The following is a 21750-nucleotide window of genomic DNA, read 5'->3' on the forward strand; positions in this document are numbered from 1 at the left end:
TACCCTGCTCAGAAATCTCCATTCCATGTTTATTTGGGATATTTCAGAAATTTAATAAAAATCCTGCTCTTCAGTGTCATCCAGCCAAGAGCCCCAAACCCTGCACAGACCAGGCTGCAAGCCAAGGAAAGTTCTCCTGCCCCAAACCTCGCTAACCATGAACTGTGTGACCTCAAGCCAAACATCTTCCCAAGCTCCAGCCTGACCTGGAGATCAGGGGCTTGAGGACCTTTTCCTTTCATTCCACACCAAATCTCAGGTGGGACCTTGGGTGGTCCCATCACAGAAAAGATGCAACAAGAGAGAAGAAGTCAAGACCTTGTGCTCTAAAAAGTGCTCTACAGCATCCAAGAATTTTTGGAGAGTCCTTGGTGTTGTGTGACACCAGAAGACCCCGATGAAGGAGGAACACAGTGGATTTCTGTCCCTGGAAAGGACTGAAGGGGATTCTCCAATTATGCAGAGAAATGAGAAGTTCTTTCCTTCTGTCCCGACAGCCCTTGGGTTTTTCTGCTCAGTGCAAGCCTTGGAAGCACCAACTTCCGATTAATTCCACAAGTATGATTAAGATTAATTCTGTTTTTTTCCAGGTGCTACAGCAGGGCCTGGTCACAGATTGACACCAATCCAACCCCTCACGCTGCTGACTTCTGAGGGAGCCCCAGGAACACCAGCTGGGAGCGGGGCTGGGGTTTAGTCAGGGTTAGAGCCAAAGGAGGCCACACACCCAGCACATCGAATAGTCTGGGTTAGATTTTGGGTTAGACCCTTTAAAGGTCACAAGTCCAACCCTTCTGGGATGAGCAGGGGCACCTTCAGCTTGTTCAGAGCCACATCCAACCTGACCTCGAATGTTTCCAGGGATGGGGCATCCACAGCTTCCCTGGGCATCCTGTGCCAGCGTTTTACAGGACTGTTAAAAACCTGGCAGGAATCAATTGCTGCTGGGGGATTTTAACCCTCAACTTTACAGTTCTGCTGCCTGTTGGACTCCAGGAACTGCCATCTCCATGCTGGATCCACACCACAAATTTCCAAACATCTCCCTACTCAAACCGAGCATCTGTGAAGCCTCTATGGACAAAAAAAGCCCCACAGACGTGGCCAATTCCTTGCAAAATCCCAGTCTGGGATGCAGTTTCTCCCGGGCTGTCACTCCTGGAGGTGGGCAGGCCCTCGGAGCCGGCCCTCCGGCGCCTCCCGCTCAGCAGGCACACCGCACACACCGTCTGGGAATTGCTCAGGTTGGTTTTTTTTGCTAAGTTTTTATTTTAATTCAAGGACTTTGCTTCATACAAAATGGAATTGTAGAAACAACTGCAGAATTCAAAGTTTGGCTGATAAATATTACTCAGGCAGCAAACTAGGCAATCACAGAACCTTTTTTTTTCTCAATAATTTTTTTCTCCCTTATTTTTTTTTTTTTTTGGGTAAAGTTCCACTTGTGTTGCATGGTTGGAACTTTGATCGTTTTTCACACTGTTTTTTAAATATAAAGTTTTGCAACAAACCCCCAAATTTATATCAAATATAATTAAAAATTAACAACTGATGAATACATTGTATCAAAAAAGTACGAAGATAAACATTTTCCATGCACATACTTTTTATAGATATGTATATATGTATATATATTACATGCAAACATTACTTATTCAAAGTACAGCCACTACGAGACTGGTTCTGGATGCAGAAAACTGATCGGTGCAATTCAAGTTTGGCAACTCACTATGAGGATTCTTGGAAAGATGGAGAGACAGCAGAGAGGCTGTAAAAAAACGTCGGGAAAGGGTTATGGATAATTGTGGTCAGGCTTGTCTGTCACTGTCATCGACCCCTACGAGGTGGGTGGAGGATTTGGACAACTTGAGATTCTTCTTCGTGCTCTGCCTACGAATTGGGGTGACACAAGGCTGTGTTAGTGCGGGGCTGGGGGTTTTGGGATGGAAAATGAGAGAGGAAAAAGGGGAAAAGACAGAATTATTCCATATAGAAAGGCATCTCTGTTGCTTTCCAGTGTGGGTACAGTGTTTGCATGCACGGGCAGAGAGATGGTGTTGTCCCTTCCCCTCGACTTCCTGGAGTAAAATAGGAACGTTCCCTTGGAAAATTTCAAATAAAGTGTTTGTGCCTTCATTTCAGGAAAATGTATAAAACATTTGGTCACAATCGTGCTGAAGCCTGAAACAGGAAAATCCAGCAGCTAAAGCTACAGATGGATGAAGGTCTCAGAGTGGTGGTGGGGTGGGTGTGTGTCCGGACGTGTCATCTGGTTGCATAGCCCTCCGTTTGGGAATGCCAGCCGTGACCTCTGGCTACCACACTGCCTTTATTCCGAGCGCACACGAGTACAGAGACAGAGATACAGACAGGAGTTATCCTTTAGCAGAATCCAGGGATGAGATCGGCCAGAGATTGCTACTGAACAGAACAAAATTAAAACAAAACACGGGAGGGAACAAAACCGGGTTGAGTTTCCTCAAGAGAAGAGCTACAGGAGATGTGAAGAACCACCCTAGAGCAGACTGCTCCTGCCTGAGGCTGACAGACTTTGCTGAGAGCATGAGAGACCTCCTGAGCGTTTTGGTGGCATCTGATCCCCTCCAAGCAATCCAGGGTCAGAACAGATCGCCAGGGCCAGCGGGATTTCCACCCACCCCACGCGACCGCTGCGCCTGGAGAAGTTCCACAGGTCTGGGGCTTGGTAGATCCTCTGAAAAAATTCAACTCTCCAACCCTATCCTCTTTCCTAGCGGCGTTTTCAGGGATGTGCCCAGCACCTCCCACCCATCTCCTTTCACCTTTTAGCCTCTCCACGTCCTCTGGCTGCCCTGTGCCCTGAACCAGCCCTACAAGGGCTCAGCAGAGCCCCAGGCACAAGGTCCTGGCCGAGCTTTGCCCCCAGCCTCCCTCCCCGCCAGCACAGCGTTTGCCCTTTTCCAGGCTCACAGTGCAGGAATCCACACGGGCACAAAAGAAAGAAACCAGCCAACACAAGAGTCGTTGCAAGAACGCAGAAATCTCATCCCTGAGAATCAGAGTTAGAGGTTTGGATTATTATTATTATTATTATCATCACTATTTTTTAACCTTCTCTTATCAGGCAATAAAAACAACTCACTCCAACTGCCCTCCACACCAATGATGCACGGCCAGAGCTCTCTCAGCTGGCCTGTGGGAGATGCTGCTTCTCCTGCAGGAGCACCCCTGCAGATGCTGCCCTTTCCCACCTACATTTCCTCCACTGGGCAATGAGACAAGGCCGGCTTTGTTTGCTGCAATCACTCCCCTCTCACCCATAAAACTATATCTATATCTATATATATATATATTTATATATTCTAAAATAAAAATAAAATAAAAGGCCAACAAAACCCAAACCAAACCCAAAGCACATTTGCCTTCCCCACTGGAAGCTCCCAGCCTGGGGCACAGTGACCCCAGGGCCCCTCCGAGGCTGCGGCCGCTCGGCCCCCGCCCCCCCGGCCCTCCCCACGCTCGCCCAAGCTCTGATGCCTCGAAGCAAGAGGTTGCATCGTCACTGTGAAAGATTTCAAAGGTTAGGCACTTAGTAGTGAACAACTGGAGCATTCGGTAGAAACGGTGGGACCTGGAATGACAATTGGACTAATTCTCTACAGAAAGAGGAAATTTTTTTCTTTTTTTTTGGTTTTTTTTTTACTGTACAATTTACAAAAATGCACACAATGAAAAGTTAAAGTTCTATCTAATAGCTTGATATAAAACCAATAACATTTCTTCTTCTCACCCCTACGCTTTTTTTTTTCCTCTTTTTGTTTGGGTTGTTTTTTTTTTTGTGGACCTTTTTTTTTTTTAAGTTGTTTTTTGCTAAATCAAGCTTATATTGTAAACAAGACAAAACAGTGAGGGTGTGTTGCAGTCAACAGGAGAGAGGGATGGATTGAAAAGTCTCAGCAGCAAGGAAACAGTCCTTACAAAGGAGCTCTCTTGTGGCTTTACCGTGTGTCAGTGTGAAGGACCCGATGTGGTGGTGAGTGACATTAGAGACCCCCGGGGCAGTGGTGTCACAGCAGGGTCAGCTCGGGGGTGGCACCAGCTCTGCCCTAAAGGATTGCAGTGGCTGAACATCAAGTCCCAAAGGACTGTCCTTTGTTCTGGGCTGTGTTTCTCCTCTCCCAGTTTCTTGGGTGCATCTCTTCCTTCTCAGCGCTCAACGAGACAAAACGCAGGGGGCGAGCGTTGTTTGCGCGAGTCCCTTTGAGACCCCCGGCTCCCACCCTGGCAGGGGGGAATTATGATGGAAAATTAATTAAGAAATAGCCCAACAAAACTGTGCCAATCGTGAGAAGGACCCACAGTTCTGCTTTTCCACCGTGGAAGGTGAGGATCGCTCTTCTCCCGGCTCCTCGCCTCCGTGGCCGGGTTGGCGCCTGGTGCGTGTCTCGGGACTAGACAAGGCAGTGGGGAGGGGGCAGAGAGGGATGTGCTCCTCCCGCTGCCTTCCCCAGAAGGAGGGAGCCTTCTTCCTCCATCTGTCTAGTGCAAAAAAAAAAAAACCAAATCAAAAAGGAAAAAACTAAAGAACAACAGAGGAGAGAGAGGCTGCAGGGGCATCTCCGGCCCCGGGCGCTGAGCAGTCCTCAGGGCTGCCCCGCCGGCCGCCTCTGGCCCCGGGCCCCCACGGGAGCTCCCAGCCCTCCAGATGATAAAACTCATCCTTATTAAGCACGCACACCTCGCAGGGTTCCGCCGAGCCGCTAGCACCAGTCATCCTCATCGGCTTCGTGGTAGTAACTGCGTCCTCTGGCGCCGGGGCCCGTGTTGAGCCCCAGCGTGTAGTGGTACCCGTTGGGCACCCGGCGGATTTGGTGCGACTGCGAGGTCAGGGAGGAGACGTAGGAAGTCCTTGAGGAGCGGCCCGAGTTGGTGGCCACGGCCTCCTCGAAGGTGAGCGTGTCCTCGGGCGCGGCGCGCTGCGGGCTGTCGGCGGCGGCGTCGCGGTGGCCCAGGTAGGGGTCGGAGCCGATGCGGGCCACGGCGGGCGGGGGCGGCTGCTGCTCCCCCCGCAGCAGCGCGTTGTGCTCGGACAGCCCGCGGCTCAGGCGGCCCGGGGAGAACGTGGGGGTTTGGAAAGTGGTGAAGTGCACGGGCGAGGAGTTAGCGGTCTTGTAAGTGATGCTGGGGCGTGGGGTCAGTGGAGTCTGTGGGAGCTGCCTCCGACCCCGGCAGGGGGTACTAGCACCAGATGTCGACAGCAAGGGGCTCCCATTAACTGAACCACTGCCCTACATCAAAATTGGAACAGAGCAAATCAAAAAATAAAAAAAGGGAAACACCGGACAAACACAAAGGCAGGCAGGTATCAAACAGAAGGAGAAGCAACAGAAGGCGGAGACGAATCACAAGAGGAAAGAAAAGCAAAAAAAGAGAGAGTTTAGACAAGCACAGTCGGGGCGGGAGGTTCTCGAGAGATAATTCAACACGAGATGTGAAGAGCTGGAGAGTTCAAGTCTGGGAGCAGTAGGAACAGAGATGGGCAGAGCATCGGTAGGACGCAAACTGGCACACGGCTCCAACAGAGGGGACACTGCCCAGGGGAGGCACCCACAGCATACAGGGCTCGACATGCGCCTTACCTGGCCTGGGAGCAGCTCAAAAACCCGAGTTATTGGGGATTTTTACAAATTATTGTTGGCTTTCTTACAGTTTTGCTTTGGGGTGGGTTTGTGCAGAACTTCACCCCACAGTTGTGCGTGCTGGGTTTGTGGGAGGTGACCCTGCCCACAGCAGGGGGTTGGAAAGAGATAAGCTTTAGGGTCTCCTCCAAATCAAACCATTTTAGGATTCCATTAATCTATTTCTGTTGCCAAAACTGGATTATGGGTTATTATTATTATTATTATTATTATTATTATTATTATGGATTCTGCATGGAAGGAGGACCTGGGTGACTGCTTTTGGCAGGGTGGGAATGAAGTGCTTTTGGATTAAATAGCCAACTTCTGAAAAAATAACAACCAAAAGCTTTTTGGACAGGCTTTAACAAGTCCCTTTAACAGAAATGTGTTCACATTCTCCTCTTTAATATTGCACATTTGATTTTGGAGTGGTAGAAGGGTCTGGCAGCTTCCTGGGTTACTAATAATGCCTTGTGAGAATGAACTAAGCTGCAGTAATTTACACAAATGCCACAGTGAAAGGAAAGGTACCCTCTCTTCCCATTTCTGTTTACATTCTCCCAAGGCAGGACATGAGCACACTGAACAATCCCCTCAGCCTTTCCCAACCTAACATTTTGAGACCAGACCTTTAATTTTTAAAGAGCACTTTTTCCTTCCTATCAACTCATCAGGCTGTCAGTCACTGCTTCTTCTGCCCTGCCTGGCTCTCCCAGTGACCAGCAACATTCCAGCATCCTGGGGAAGCTGCCCAGCTTCTCCCAAGGGCCTGAGCATCTCACAATTACCAAAGAAAGGAGAACTACATTTTAGCCTGGAGAAAAGGAAGCTCAGGGAGGACCCCTTTGGTTTCTACAACTCCCTGACAAAAGCATGGAGCCGGGGGGGGGGCAGGCTCTGCTCCCATGTAAGAGGGCCAGGGGAGGTTCAGGTTGGACATCAGGAGGAATTTCTGCCTGGAAAGGGTGGACAGGCATTGGAAGGGGCTGTCCAGGGAGGTTTGGTGTCCCCATCCCTGGAGGTGTCCAAGGAAGGCCTGGATGTGGCACTGTGGACCGGTGACAAGGTGGGATTGGGCACAGCTTGGACTTGGAGGATTTTTCCAGCCTTGGTGTGAGGCCCCAAGCAGGACCTCAATGGCTTCATCTGCAACTGCCTGACCTTCCTTGGCCTTTCCACCTCCTCTAATTTAAGCCAAACACAGAAAAGGTGCACAAATCCCTGGCAGACCTCAGGGCTGTTTCCCCACCCTGCCTCTCCTCACCTGTCTGTGTGGGCCGTGCTCTGGGCCCCCGTTGGGGGAGGTGGGCCTGCTCTGGTCAGCAGATTTGGGGTGGGCTCGGTCCCGGCTGCCGTAGCGGTCGCAGGAGTAGAAGCGCTGCTTTTCGGAGGAGGAGGAGGAGTGCTGCTTCCTCTCCTGGGAGCGGCCACGCTCCTGCTTCTTGTCCTTGGAAGAAGACTCTCCAGACTGGGCTACTGAAAGGAGAATGTTGGAAAGGGGGTCACCAGCGTGTGTGGGGTGAGGAGGTCCTTCCACGCAAGCAGGACCCCAAACCCCACCTGAAAGGAGAGGGACAGGGGACGTACATCTCCTCCCTGACCTCCCAGGGACAAATCCTCGTTGGCAAAGCACTCACCAGCTTGTCCATCAGCCAAGTGATGGGCGGCCCTATCCAAGGACTTCTGCTTCTTCTCTTTCCGCCGGTGGCAGCGGTGGTGGTGGTGGTGGTGGCCCTGCTCCGGAGGCATCCGCTCCAAGGAATACTCGTAGAGGTGCATGGCGTGAGGGCGCTGCGGGGTCAGCGTGGAGACCGAGCGCTTCATGGGGCTCGTGTCCGGGATGGGCTGCAGGGAACAGGCAGGGACACGGAGCAGGGTGAGGGAAGGCGCCCCACCCCACTCGGCTGCCTGGTTCCCACATGGAGGGGGTTAAACAGCAAGAGAAAGGGGCAAGGAGGGGAAGGAGAGAAATGGTTAATTGGAGACAACCAGAATGGGCAGGAGGATTTGTGGGATGTGGATTGAGTGCGAAATTTGGGGAATGAATGTGACCTCCGAGTGTCAATCCATGGGGACCACGGGAGCAGAGGCACAGGCAGCACTGCACAGCACACCCAGCGGGGAGCTCAGCAGGGACACAGGGCACAGCAGCAGCCAAGCACCTCACAAGGGGAATTCTCCAACACCAGGGGCACCCACAGCTGCTCCAGGGCCTGCATCCCAAAGCAGCTCCAAAGAGGAAAGCAGGTAGCGTTGCTGAGCACCACATGGAGGGGGAGAAAAATAAGGAATCAGGGGAGGTACAGGCGAAGCCACCAGGAAATTCCTTCTATCTCTCTGCAGTGAAAAAAACTCCTATCAAACATTTAAACCTCTCTTGTCCCACCATCTCTCCCTGAAGCCCTTTGCCTGGGGCAGGGATAGCGTGTACATCCTGCAATGCCACCAGGACATCTCCAGAAAGGAACACCTGGGTTTGCTATTGCTGATTTTAAAACATTTGTGTTCAAACATCTGGGCACTGAGAGCTGTGACAGCATTGCTGGACCCCCTCCCTGTGCTGGTGGCAGCTCCAGACCCTGCTCCCTTCCCTTTAGGTACAAAACCTTACAAAGGTTCTGCAGAACCCCAGACAAGTGTCCTGCAGGACAGCTCCTCTCACAGCCTCTGCCCTCCCTCTGCCCAGGGATAAAGCTCAGAAAACAGGGACAGTTCCCATATTTCCTTCTCTGCTAGCCTCTGGCTGGCTCTGTGTGGGGACAACACCTCATCCATCCTGTGGCTGCTTCCCTGGGTCTGTCACTGCATCTGAGCCGTGTGCCAGAGGAGAGATCTCAGAGCACAGCGCCCCAGCTCGACAGTGAAATTCAGGATGTTCCCCAGTCCCTCAGCCTTACACTTATTTGAATTCCCAGTCCAATAAGTGCCTCCAACACCAGCTCTCAGGGAACATTTACTCTGCTCACTGTAACCTTTCCTAAGAGCTCTGTATTATTTTTCCTGTCTGCTCCCTTTTGTTTGCTTATCCTGAAATCCAGATCTCTGCTTCCCTGTGATATTTACCCAAGGCAAAGCCAACTGTTTCACAGCTCTGCTCATTATTTTGAGTGGAAAAACCACTCTCCCTCCCCTTGAGAGCAGATTATCCTGGGTGTAAAGGCACGATCTGGGCAGTTACCCACATTTTGGTGCTTCCCACTGAAGGGCAGCTGGGATCCTGGTGCTGGAAGGTTTATCAGAGGCACAAGCCTGGGATAAGGGAGCTCAGCACAGCTTGTGGTGTGGCCCTGGAAGCACCAATTCCATCAGCAGGACCACGTTAGTGTCACCTCTTGTGGCCCTCATTTGTGTGTGCAAGAAATTATACTCAGGAGCTTCGTATCTGTCCTTGTTTAGTGCTGAGCCTGCAGCTGGGGGAAGACAGGGGGGCTGTAAACTGGACAGTCTGGTGGGCCAAAATATGGGAAGTGAAAGTATTTCTCACTAAAAAAAGACAGATTTTCAAAACCCGTAGAGGGGCTGCCAGAAAGAAAGCAACAGAAAAAACAAACAAACAAACAAACAAAAAAAACCCAAAAAAAACCACAAACCACCACTAACAACAAAAAAAACCTTATGTAGATTGACAAGAAATGAACTTTTTTTTTTTGGGGGGGTGGGGGGCTTTAGTCCTGCTTCCACGCTTATTCCAGGGACAGAAGTCCCACTGACACAAATGACTGGCAAAGCAATCAATCCCTTTTCCATAAATCCTGGCAAAGCTCTTGTTACGGGAGGCACAGGCTCCCAAAAAGCCTCGGGAGACTGCATGCACCCCTGCAGAGAGCTCCTAATTGCTTCTTCATTACCAACGCAACTGTTTTCACTGCGTAAATTCCTGAGCAACGAGGCATGAAAAGAAACAAATCAAAATAAAGCAACCCACCCACCCAACCCCTGCTACCCGTGCGAGCAGCCATGGACAGAGGGGAAAGTGGGAAGAGACAGAGCGGCTGTGCCGGAGCGACTCCAGATGAGAGGGGAGAAAAGTCAAGGGTTAAAGGAAGGTTAATTCATTCTTAAGATGAATTTAATAGGATACAATTTAGTGCAAACTACATACTGCCAGGTAACTCCCAGGTGACCGTGCTTTGCTCCTCTGCAAACAATTCGGACAAGGTGAGGGACATTATTGGAAGCAGCCCCACAGTACAGCCAGTGTCAGACATCAGATGTGCAGCAGACACGATGACGACCAGGGAGGGAGGTGATGAGGGCAGGACAGCAAAGAGGGAGGGTGGAAACACGGGAGGTGGGGGTTTTTTAAAGAAGTGGAACATAAAAAGAGAGAGGCAAATAGAAAGGAAGGTGTCCAGGAACAGAAAGCGTTGTAAATAAGAGTTAGATAGAACTCAAAGTTTGGGGAGGGGCAGAGCAGCACGTGAGAGGGAGGGTGGGGGGCGTGGAGGGGGAGACACACACAGAAAGGACATCAGTTATTCACCCAAGCTACAACCACCGAACATTGTACCATTAAATGAGGTTAGATCTGAGATTCCGGGCCTGATTCACAACCAGGTGTGGCACGAGGGGCAGTGACACCCTGGGGACACAAGCCATGCTTCTGTCAGGGACACTCCTGCAAATAAATGTCCGACTGCCATGGAGAGGAGCTTCCCAAGGGAAGGCTCTGCCAGCTGCACTGCCAAGGAAGGAAAGAGGTTACCTGTGGTCTAGGACAGAGGACAATTTCTGGGAAGGGGAAGGGCTTTGCTTTGTGGGCTGTTGCTTTTATTAAGCACAGTGAGGAGTGCTCCTGATAATTCTGAGAATCCCAGGGCTCACACAAAGGCTGCAGTTTCTGGAGCCAGGTGGGAAATCCTCTGGCTGGCAAGGGGCACCTCCAACACGTTGGCACAACAATTCCATCTGTTGGAGCTATTGCTGTGTGTGCACAACACGGGGTTTCACTTTGGGGTGCAGCAGATCCTTCACATTCTGCTCCCCACAGAGAGCCACAGAAACAGCCCAAGGCCAGGCTGCTCCCTCCTGGCTGTGTGAATCAGGCCCTGGGAATGAGGCAGGACACGAGTGGTGAGATGTGACACAGGAGGCAGGATGGTGGCTGGGAGCACTGGGGACAAACAGCAACAAACATGTGAAATGGCCAGAAATGATCTGTGACATCCTACACACACAGCAGTGCCCACAAGTTGCTGTGAAAGTCAACTCCAGTGAGGAGATTTCTTTGGAAAATAAGTTATATAAATCAACAAGGGAAATCCTCAACAGGAAATTACTGGCCAAGGTCAGTAATACAGGGAACACACTCAGTGTCCCAGTGCAGCTTCCAGGGAGTGCCTGTGCCTGCTGCATCCACCTGTGTGTGTCACAGCACATCTGCAGCTTTTTGGAAGGATAGGGCACAGGAACACAGCTTGGCTGGCTGGATAAACAACACACAAGTAATAGGAAAAGTGCCTTCCAGGAATACAGCCTGCAAATGGCCTTGTCCCCAAACAGGGACCCAGACACTCTCAGGTGGCCCAGCCAGAGGGATCCAGCTGGGCTGCTTTGTGCTGCAAGAGGGAGGAGAAAAACTGGGGACAGTGCTGTGACAGGACAGGAGAGCTGCCACACCCTGCAGGGAACCCCGGCCACACCCTGCAGGGAATCACTGCCACACCCTGCAGGGAACCCCGGCCACACCCTGCAGGGATCCCCGGCCACACCCTGCAGGGAATCACTGCCACACCCTGCAGGGAACCCCGGCCACACCCTGCAGAGAATCACTGCCACACCCTGCAGGGAATCACTGCCACACCCTGCAGGGAACCCCGGCCACACCCTGCAGGGAACCCCGGCCACACCCTGCAGGGAACCCCGGCCACACCCTGCAGGGAATCACTGCTATCCCCGGCAGGGAACCCCAGCCATCCCAGCACAAGACCTGGATTCCTGTCTCCAGATCTTTTAAAACCAATATTCCCAAGCCACGACAAGCAGAGAGAAGAAGCTGAGATCTTGGCCAGCTCTCAGTCTCCCACCAATTCCCCACCTCTCACCTGGGTTTCAGCAGCCAGGCGTGGCATGGAGGCCGCCCGGCCCTGGCTCTCCAGGCCTGGCTGGGGCTCTCCGTTGGCAACTGTGGGGCTGATCTCCTTCATTTCTACCACCTGATCAAAACATGGAATGGTTTCAGTAGCAAGAACAGGAGCATCAGCTTTGAAACTACCATCAGCTTCTTGAAGTTTGATTTGACTGGGAAGAGATGCTGGTGTGGCAAAGAGAGCAACTGAAGAGCTGTGGAGTTTTGCAGTAAGGTAGAAAAATTATAAAGAAAAGCCGTATGAAATCAGGGCTGCTCTGGCTGGCCTGTCATTTCTTCTAAGTCAAGCCAGCACTGTGCAAGTTCCCATGTGAAAGCAATCCTGGTGTGAGCAGTTCATTAGCATAGCAATCTAGTCCTGGGTAAAAAACAACTTATACCTGTATAAACTGGTTTTATACTGTTAGATAGAAAAATGAAAACTCTCTCTCAGAAACAACTGTCCCTGCACGTACACACCAGGGGTTTGAGTGACCAATTAATACAGAATAACAACTTGTTAACGAGCAATAAAGTAATTGGCAAGAAAGCTCCTGATCAATGGAAGTCACACATGAGATCTGTAAACCTGGATAAGAAGGAGTTGTGTGATTAAGGAAGGGTTTTTTCCCACCATGAAAAAAACTGAGTCCCGTGTGATTAATTCCCATAGTGGAATGCCCAGGTTACTCTGTCTTCAGCAAGGACATCCCACAAGCAGTGGGATGAGCTCTTCCACCAGCCAGGAGCCCCAGCTGTGACCTTGGAAACCCCTCAGGTCATTCTGACCAGAAACCCCTCACCTGAGCTGGGACAATGGGATTGGCAAATCAGAAGAGACAGCCTGAGGTAACCTATGGCAGCAAGACAGAATTCCAGGAAAAGCACGTCCAGATCAGGCTGTGGGAGCTGCCAGCTTTGGGATTTCTCCACAACGCTCAAGCAAACAAGAGGCACAACAATGCTTGCCTCAAGGAACAGATCTGCTAATGCAGGTCCCCCTGTCTTCACCTGGTTTTTCTAAACAGTTTCTGAAACTTCTGAAAATCCACCATGGCTCTAAAATATCCTGCACCTCACCCCGTCTTCACCTGCTTTTTCTAAGTATTTTCTTAAATTTCTTAAATTCTACCACACCTCTAAAATCTCCTGCATCTCACCCCATCTTCACCTGCTTTTTCCACACATTTTCTTATATTTCTCAAGTTCTCCCACAGCTCTAAAAACTGCACCTCCCCCCCCATTTGCTCACCCTCTCAATGGGGATCTCCTCAGAGTGGCCTCGCTCAAAAGCCGGGCTCCTGGTTTCATAAAACACGTCCTGGGTGCGCTGGGTCCCCCAAGAACTGGACTCTTTGATCCCTCCCTCTGGGGGTGGCCTGTCCGAAGAAAAAGAGGGAAAAAGATTCATCCTTTTGCAAAGAGATTTTGCTAAATTTGGCAAACCAAACTCAAGCACCCTCTGGGGTTTCACGTGTGAAAATCAGTTGCAGGATGGGCTGGTGAAGCTCTAAGGTGCCCTGGGTTTTTCCCCTGTAGAACATGAAGATCCCATGAGAACAAGGAGATCAAACCAACTATGATTTTTTTTTTTTTTTTTTTTTTTTAATAATTAAGGAAAACAACTTCTGCCACTAAAATCCTGATGGACAATGAAGAATTTGGGAGTTCAGAACGATTTTGTGTGTAGGACCAGCTGGACACTGGTCAAACACCTCAACCATGCTGAAGTCCCTTCAGCTTGAATCTAGTGTTGGCTTCCCCATCGGGATTATTTGGGATGTTTAAACCTCAGCTGTCACTAAAATTCCACAGTGCTCATGATCCAGAGGAAAATCACCTGGAGAACAGGAAATGGAGAATTGATTAGGGATCAGTGTCACCAAGAGTGTTTGGAAAGCTCTTCATGAAGGCATAATTTTCCCAAATTATGTTGTGGCAAGCACTCACCACAATCTCGAGGGATGAATTTATTCCCAAGGATCTAGGGCCTCCCAAAAACTCATTTGTGGGGTTTGTTTGGTTGTTTTGCAACAGTCCCAAATTCCCATGAGCAAACTCACCCTGGGAAGCTCTCCAGTGAGGATTCATGAAGGAAACACGGAGATCCCAACGCCACCAGCACCGGGATAACCGCAGTGGGAGCAGAGCCACCAGCGGGAATTGTCCCAGCCAGGGTGAGAAGGGGCTGCTGGCTTCGGTGTCACCAGAGCCACCGGAGCAGCAGTGGTGGCAGGGGTGAGCCCGAGGTGGGGCGGCTCTGGAGGGGCTCGGGGATACTCACAAGGCTCCCCCGTTGTTGAGGGAGGCCGAGCTCTTCTGGCGCAGGAAGGCCTTGGCGTTGCTGAAGGCCGCGGGCTGGGTCTGCTCCAGGGTGGCCTTCAAGGGGTGGAAGAGGGACACTGGCCCGGGCTGCCAAGGACAGGGGAGGGGTGTCAGAGCTGGGATGGGCTGCAGGGCTTTTCTACTCCATGAAAAGTCCACTCTGCCACCCTGGGACAGCAGAAAGGCCACGCCAGCCCGGGCACAGCAGGGAGAGGCTCTGAGGGACCCCGGTACAAGTCAAGCCCTGCTGCAATCCCCCTTCCCTCTGGATGTTCTCCCAAGCCCTGCTGCAATCCCCCTTCCCTCTGGATGTTCTCCCAAGCCCTGCTGCAATCCCCTTTCCCTCTGGATGTTCTCCCAAGCCCTGCTGCAATCCCCTTTCCCTCTGGATGTTCTCCCAAGCCCTGCTGCAATCCCCCTTCCCTCTGGATGTTCTCCCAAGCCCTGCTGCAATCCCCTTTCCCTCTGGATGTTCTCCCAAATCCTGCTGCAATCCCCCTTCCCTCTGGATGCTCTCCCAGTCAGCAGAGCAGAGCAGGGAATGCCCCTGTGGATGTGGCCAGAGGGGCAGTGCAATTCCAGTGGCTCTGGATGGATCTGGTGGGGCCATCCACACGTGGGACAGATCTCCACCCTGTGCTGGAGATCAGCTGGATGCTCATCCTAAAAACAATAGGTGTTTGTCCTACTGGAAGTGATTGGGCTTTCAATGCCAGTTGTGTGGAAATGTTTTCTAGAATTTGTAAAAACCTGCAAACCTATTACAGCCAAAACGACCTGGAATAATTTGTATTTTCAAAAATAACTTCAGCCTTCTATAGCCAAACTACCAGCAGCTTTCAATAGTTCTTTGGTCTCCCAAGGAAATCTTTTGGTGTGCCCTAGGCCACCTTTCAACATAGCATTTACACTTTCAAAGATCGGTTGTCATTTTTTTGGAAAATATCTTTCTTTTCAAAAAAGGTAACTGCAACAATTTTTTAAATGTATTTTTTTAGAGAGACTTTCAGGAGAGGCTTCCATTTTTGAGCCGGCATTTTGAAACCCTGCCTGGAAGAGCAGCCAGACCTCCTGGATGAATCCTGCTGGTGGTTCTTGTTAAAGCTGCCCAAGAGGGAGGATCAAAGACCCCTTTTGTACCTGGCACAGGCCCCCGGGGGGCTGGACTTGCTCCCTGCTGTTCTTATTCTGCTTGTAGAAGTCAAATATCATCAGGGCTGCGTAGACCTTCCCCACAGTCATTTCATCAGCTGCCAGAGCGTGGGGAAAACACAGCAGAGCCATTCCAAGGATGAAGACAAGACAGGAATAAGAAAAAACAGCAAATGGTGAAAAATGGGGAGAGGGAGGAAGCAACATGAAAATTTTGAGGGGAAAATATTATTAATAAAATTAATAATAATAATAAATTATTTTATTTTGTGAATTTAAATCATCATTATTAATAATAAATTACTTATTTTATGGTATGAGAATAATGAGGCAAAACAGACACAGAAAAGTAGGGGAAAGAAAAATAAAAACAAAGAAAAGGTTACAAGACATTCTTCAACTCTTAGCCTGTTGCTACCTTGCTTGGTTTGGAGCTCTCTGGCAAACACAGGGATTGTGTAGGAAAAGCCAGGCAGGAAAACTCAGTGGCATTGTCAGCATTGCTGAGAGAACTCCTAAATTCATCCCAGACCCCCAGGCAGCATTTATCAACAAAGCAGCCTTACTCCTGCTTCTCTGAATTACAGTCAATGGGGTATAATGGGCTAATACACTTTTAAGGAATATTTCATTTTTTCCAGATGTTTTCTTCACCCTCAAAGCCATGGGACAGCCCCTCCCTGCCCTGCACTGGAGCACTCACCATGGAAAAAAACTTGAGCAGCAGATATACAGGAATCAAGAGAGGAGGGGAGGGAAGGACTTCAGCAGTCACTACCCACTGATTTACACCTCCTCAGCTCCCTCATTTTTCTTAATTAACAAGTCCTTTATTACTCCAATGCTTCTCATTAATCAGGAGTCCAGAGCTAATCAAGAGAACAGCAAACTCCCCATTTTCTCCACACTTTTGCCCAGGACATCACCAAATAACACAAATGCCTTTAACCCCCAAACACCTCACATCTGATTGTCTAAGTCCTCAGCAAGTTTTAACTTTTCTTCTCCCCATTTTTCTGGAGCTCAAATGGCAGAAATTGCTCTCCCACCCTGCAAGGCACAGGCTGGAGGCTGACAGAAATGGGGAAAAGCTCTGGCAGAGGCCACACAGGGCATTGGTCTCTTCTGGGCACAGTTTGGGATTTGGGCTTTTCCGTGCACAGGAAATCTCCTGCAGCACAATGAAGTCCATGCCTAGAGGTGAGTTCAGCTCCCCCAGTCCCCGTGTGACAGAGCCAGGGCAGCACAGAGGCTGCCAAGGAGCTCAGCTGCCCTTGGTGACTTTGCTGCATCCCCAGGTGACCCAGATGGGGCTTGGGACAGAGCAGGAAAGGAGGGAAAAACCCAATCTGGGGTTGGATAGAGCAGATGAGGAGGGAAGAACCAATCTGGGGTTGGATAGAGCAGATGAGGAGGGAAGAACCCAATCTGGGGTTGGATAGAGCAGATGAGGAGGGAAGAACCCAATCTGGGGTTGGATAGAGCAGATGAGGAGGGAAGAACCAATCTGGGGTTGGATAGAGCAGGCAAGGAGGGAAGAACCCAATCTGGGGTTCCTGGGTGTCTGGGATGGACCCAGTGCTTGAAGCACTCACGTTTGTGAGGAGGCACCAGCAAATCCAGAGTCTTCTGGGACAGGTTGGGCCAGACCAGCGAGATCTCCTTCCTCAGCTCAGCATCGCACTGGTGCTGCTTCACACCGCCTGCAGCCAGGGAGGGACAGGAGAGGGGAGGAGTGAACCCCTGCCCTGGAGCACATCCCACTGTTTGCATCCCCTCTTCCATTCCTTGGGAAGGGTGAGCCAGCACAGCCCTTCCCTGCCCAGGGAACCTGTGAATTCTCTGTGACAGAAATGCATGAACTCAGCAGGACCAGCCTTGCCTTGCCCTGGGGACCCTGAGCTGGGACTTAAAATGTGAGCTCAAACTTATTCCATGCTTAAACTGCAGGTGCCTCTTCCTTTGCCCCTTCCCATGGAGGCAGCAGCACCTCCCAGGTGGGATGCAAAGGACCTGGACATGAATCACAAAATCCCATAACCACAGATTGGTTTGGGTTGGAAAAGACCTTAAAGATCCTCTAACCCAACACCCTCTGCCATGGTCAGGTTCACCCTCCGATGTCCTGATGGATTACAAACCCTCTGCCACCAGCTCCTCCCAAACCCCCTGGCAATGATGCAAATTCAGAGTTCTGCCCCGGGACCTCACCCTAAGGTGGAGCAGAACCGCTGGGTTTGACTCTGCTCCAAGGGCCAAAGCCGGGCCTAAATGCACACGTGGAAAGTGATTAAGGGCTGGGTGAGCCCCGGGCCAGCTCCCAGCTGAATTCCCCACACAGCAGGCAATTAAGGAGTTCATCTGAATGACAGAGATTATTTTTCTAAGAGCAGAGTAAGGGAGGAGGCTCTGGGTACTCTGTTACACCGTGGTTTGAACTCCCACACGGGAACTCATTAGGGAGGTTTATTAAGGGCCTGTTAAACCCACTAAACATTCAATTAAATGTAGCAGATGGAACCTATTCAAAGCGAGCTCATAACAACAAAACAGGTCAGAACCTCACTAAACCACAGAAATGATCCAGAGGATCAGCTGAGTTCTCCTCTTGGCTCCCTTCCAGTTTTCAAAAGGGTGGGGGGAGCTTTTCCAGTTGAAAAAGGCTGACAGGTAACCAGACACTGAAAACTAAACAAACTCTCAGCATCCTTATCTAGGAGTTATTCCTCAAATAAGGTGCTGGCTCTTAAAGTCACAGGAAGTCCTGAAAGCATCTGTAGGAACGAGTGGCTGATCCTTGTCTTGATCCCACTCCTTTGGGGAGCCCCAGGCACCTCAACATTTTGTCTTCTTCCAGCAATGCCTCCCCAAAGCACCACAGGGAAAGTTTAAGCGGCACAGGAGGGAGGAGATTAACTCAGATGTTTGGCCTAAAACCGCTCGGGAAAGCACAGCAGCCTAACCCTGCCTTGCCCCCTGCTCCTGGGAGCGTGGTTCCCTCCTGTTAACTTTGAAATTGGGTGTAAGAGTGCTTAGGCCAGGCACGCCGTGACCCCAGGCAGGCTGATGAGATGGGGTAACGACCCAGAGAAAAGGCCGGTGCATTTTGTTACACTGCAAAGGTTAATTGGGCGGCGAGGAAACGCCTGATTAATCACTTCAATAATTACATTTTATATCAAGGTGGAATGTGCTGCAGGGCACTTGGAGTTCCTGCCTTGCTGCCAGCACAGAGACTGGGGAGGAAGGGCTGGAATAGTCCAGAACAGAGGTGTGGAAGCTCATTTCTGATTCAGAGCAAGGAGGACACATCCTGGGCTCCCCCTCGCAGGGTTCTCAACTGGGATGGGCAAAGATTCCCACATTTCACTGCCAGGGATGCTCAGGACCCCTCTGTCCTCTCCCCAAGCTCCCCTGTCCTCAGGTGTTGGCATGGGAAGATAGGATTCCCACCTGGGGCAGAATTCCCATGGTTTTGGGAGGACACCAAACCCACAGATTTCACTAAATACTCTGAGCTGGATGGCACCCACAAGGATTAAGTCAAACTCTTCAGTGAATGGCCCATCCAGAGATAAATCTGTGTCCTTGGTGTTCCTGGCACCTTGCTGTGACCAGCCAAGCCCATCTCGGGGTCAGGAGCTGGGCTGTGAGCTGATGTGCTCTCAGAAAACTCTAATTTTATTCTCCTGGTTTTCTGGAGCTCAGATGGCAGAAAATGCTCTCCCATCCTACAAGGAACAGGCTGGAGGCTGACAAAGCTGGGAAAAGCTCTGGAAGAGGCCAGGCAGGGCGCTGGTCTCTTATTGGTGCTGTTTTGGGGTTTTTTCCACATACAGGAAACCTGCAGCACAATGAAACCCACACCTAGAGGAGACTTCAGCTTCCCTAATCCCTGTGAGACCGTGCCACAGTCACAGAGGATTCCAAGGAGCTGAGCTGCCCTTGGTGTGTTTGCTGCATCCTCCACGTGACCCAGCCACCCCTCAGTCCTGCATCCCTCTCACCTGAGGCCAGTTTGATCTCCAGGTGACCCCATCCCTGTTACCTGAGGCCAGTTTGATCTCCAGGTGACCCCATCCCTGTTACCTGAGGCCAGTTTGATCTCCAGGTGACCCCATCCCTCTCACCTGAGGCCAGTTTGATCTCCAGGTGACCCCATCCCTGTCACCTGAGGCCAGTTTGATCTCCAGGTGACCCCATCCCTGTTACCTGAGGCCAGTTTGATCTCCAGGTGACCCCATCCCTGTTACCTGAGGCCAGTTTGATCCCCAGGTGACCCCATCCCTCTCACCTGAGGCCAGTTTGATCCCCAGGTGACCCCATCCCTCTCACCTGAGGCCAGTTTGATCTCCAGGGGACCCCATCCCTCTCACCTGAGGCCAGTTTGATCTCCAGGGCCGTGCGGATCAGGGCCATCAGCGTGGAGGTGAAGTGCACGGTTAAATCCTCGGGGGAGATGGGCATGTTCATCCTCACCAGGCGCTGGGGACAGACAGGACTGGCTGTGAGTGGGGGCCAGGAGTCTCCCCCCACCCTCTCCTGCCCCTCTCTGAACCCCCCAAACACAAACAGGAAGGAACTTTTTGTGTGCTGAGCTGAAATTCTTCTGCACATGGATGCCAGCTCCTGTCCAGGAGCGGGTTTGGGGTGGAACTTCAGTGGTTTAATGAGCAATTTGCCAGCATGGCACTGCAATCCTACAGAGCTCTCCCAAAAGAAGCCAGGTGGGAGGCTCTCATCCCATTTCCTGACTGTCTCCAGTGGTGTCTGCACCATCCAGACCGTAGGAACCCTGGTCACTGAGAATTCCAGACTTTCTGTGCTGCCAGGCACTGACCCCCAGGAGAACTCTGCACTGACCTGAGGCCGTGGGGAAGCTTCCAGAATGGAATGACAGAACTGGGATTGTGGGGGTGGAGTTTGAACAGAAGTGTGTGATATCACAGGGTGGAAAACTTAGAGTTTAAGGGTTTAGAATAGAGTAATTTATATATAAAGCAAGATGGAGGTTTTGGGGCAGAGGCTGGTCCTTCTTCACCTTCTTCCCCATGGGTTTGGGTGGTTTTGTGTAATAAAATCCACATTGTGGCCATGGGTATTTGGTTACTGCGTTAAAAGTAAAAATAATTTAGGTGTCATTGCTTAATTGGACAGTTTATCCTTAAAAGGCCTTGTAGAGAGAGAGACACAGCTCCATTTTTAGTTTGTTAGAGTGAAGTGCTGCAGAACTCAGGGTCTGTGAGACTGTAACATGGATAAGAACTAATAAACATCTGAGTCCCAACAAGAAATATCATCTCCTGATTTAATCCTGACCCTGGCAGAAAAAAAGCAAAAGAATCAGCACCAGACACGTGGCTTGTACCTGTCCCACCTGCCAGAGCAGCGTGCTGAGGAGATAAAAATCATAAATCCACCTCCTCCACCCTTTCCTACACCAGCTGACCTCACCAAATCCTTCATCTAAATCCTAAAACAGGACAAAATGGGCCTGGCACCACAGACTGAAGTACGATGATGGAAGGTTTGCATCTGCCACCCGAGGCTGCAGCTCCATCCTGAGTGTGGCTCTGGCAGCCATCCAGGTGGCCTTGCTGGGAGCAGGATGGGAGGAAGGCACTCCCAGGGACAATGACACTGTGAGGGCTTTGTGCAGGAGCTGTGCTGTCCCTGGAAGGGCTGGGATGGTGTATTTTGGTCCCACCTGAAGCACACTTGGGAACACCTGCTGAGCCCTGGAATGTGGCTCAAGCTGTGGAATGGTTGGTGACAGGTAAAGGTGACAATGTCCTTCCTGCTGGGGACACCTGCATTCTGGCTCCTGTCTCCTTCCCTTCAAGTCACTGAGCTGCACAGTCCCTCCACACCTTCCCAGAGAGGAGAGGCTGGAGTAACATGGCCAGGATTATAATTCCCACCCTGTTCTTCCAATCCAAATATGGAACCATCCCGCAGGATCAGTATTTTCCAAGATCTTCAGAGCTGGGAGCGACTCATTCCCCATCACCAGCCACCTCTGGCAGGGCAAACCCATCATTCTCCTGAGCAGGAAGCACCTGAAATTGCTTTGGAAAGCTCTGACCTGCTGGCAGCAGAACAGCTCCATGCCCCAAGCCTTGCTGATAACCTCAGCACACATTTAAAGGATGGAATTCCCCTCCTTCAGCAGCCTGATGATTCCTCAGCTCCTCAGCTTTCAGCAGCTGCTTCAAAACATCCCTGTCTGGATCTACATCAGACAAACCTCGGGGTTTCTGTTCTCCAGAGGGATTTGCAGCCCAAGGAAGTCCCTGGGTGTTGATCTGCCTGAGCACAGCCTCAAAAACGCAGAGGCAGCTTGGCCTGGGCCCCTTGCTGGGGAGAGAATTTCATCCCCATCTGAAAGCTGCTTGGGCTGTTATTTCCATCCCTCTGTCTGCCCAGAAACCTGCTCTTTGTTTAACAACAGCCCCTAAAGGCTGCCAGAGATGCCAGCTGCACCCACCCCAGGGCTCTGGGCACTGCAGCAGTGGGCACAAGCCTGGCACTGTTTTCAGAGATGGA

General features: G+C 51.0%; 1 protein-coding gene across 2 annotated transcripts in view; it reads right to left on the minus strand.

Moving 5' to 3' along the window:
• Positions 1-3803: 3803 nt before the first annotated feature.
• Positions 3804-21750, minus strand: part of CACNA1B (calcium voltage-gated channel subunit alpha1 B) — a 295914-nt gene continuing 277967 nt past the window's right edge. Inside the window, exons 39-48 of one of the 2 annotated variants that reach the window (XM_053996161.1) lie at positions 19581-19689; positions 16800-16907; positions 15193-15302; positions 14012-14139; positions 12980-13106; positions 12715-12732; positions 11705-11815; positions 7298-7505; positions 6925-7133; positions 3804-5267 (exon numbers count right to left, since the gene is read on the minus strand). In XM_053996161.1, coding sequence (XP_053852136.1) covers positions 4740-5267; positions 6925-7133; positions 7298-7505; positions 11705-11815; positions 12715-12732; positions 12980-13106; positions 14012-14139; positions 15193-15302; positions 16800-16907; positions 19581-19689 — 1656 coding nt within the window. In that variant the 3' untranslated portion in view covers positions 3804-4739. Of the gene's footprint in view, positions 5268-6924; positions 7191-7297; positions 7506-11704; positions 11816-12714; positions 12733-12979; positions 13107-14011; positions 14140-15192; positions 15303-16799; positions 16908-19580; positions 19690-21750 lie in introns of both variants that reach the window. The other variant, XM_053996160.1, reaches the window with a different exon arrangement.

The sequence above is a fragment of the Vidua macroura genome, chromosome 21, assembly GCF_024509145.1.
Source record: "Vidua macroura isolate BioBank_ID:100142 chromosome 21, ASM2450914v1, whole genome shotgun sequence".
NCBI classification, from domain to species: domain Eukaryota; kingdom Metazoa; phylum Chordata; class Aves; order Passeriformes; family Viduidae; genus Vidua; species Vidua macroura.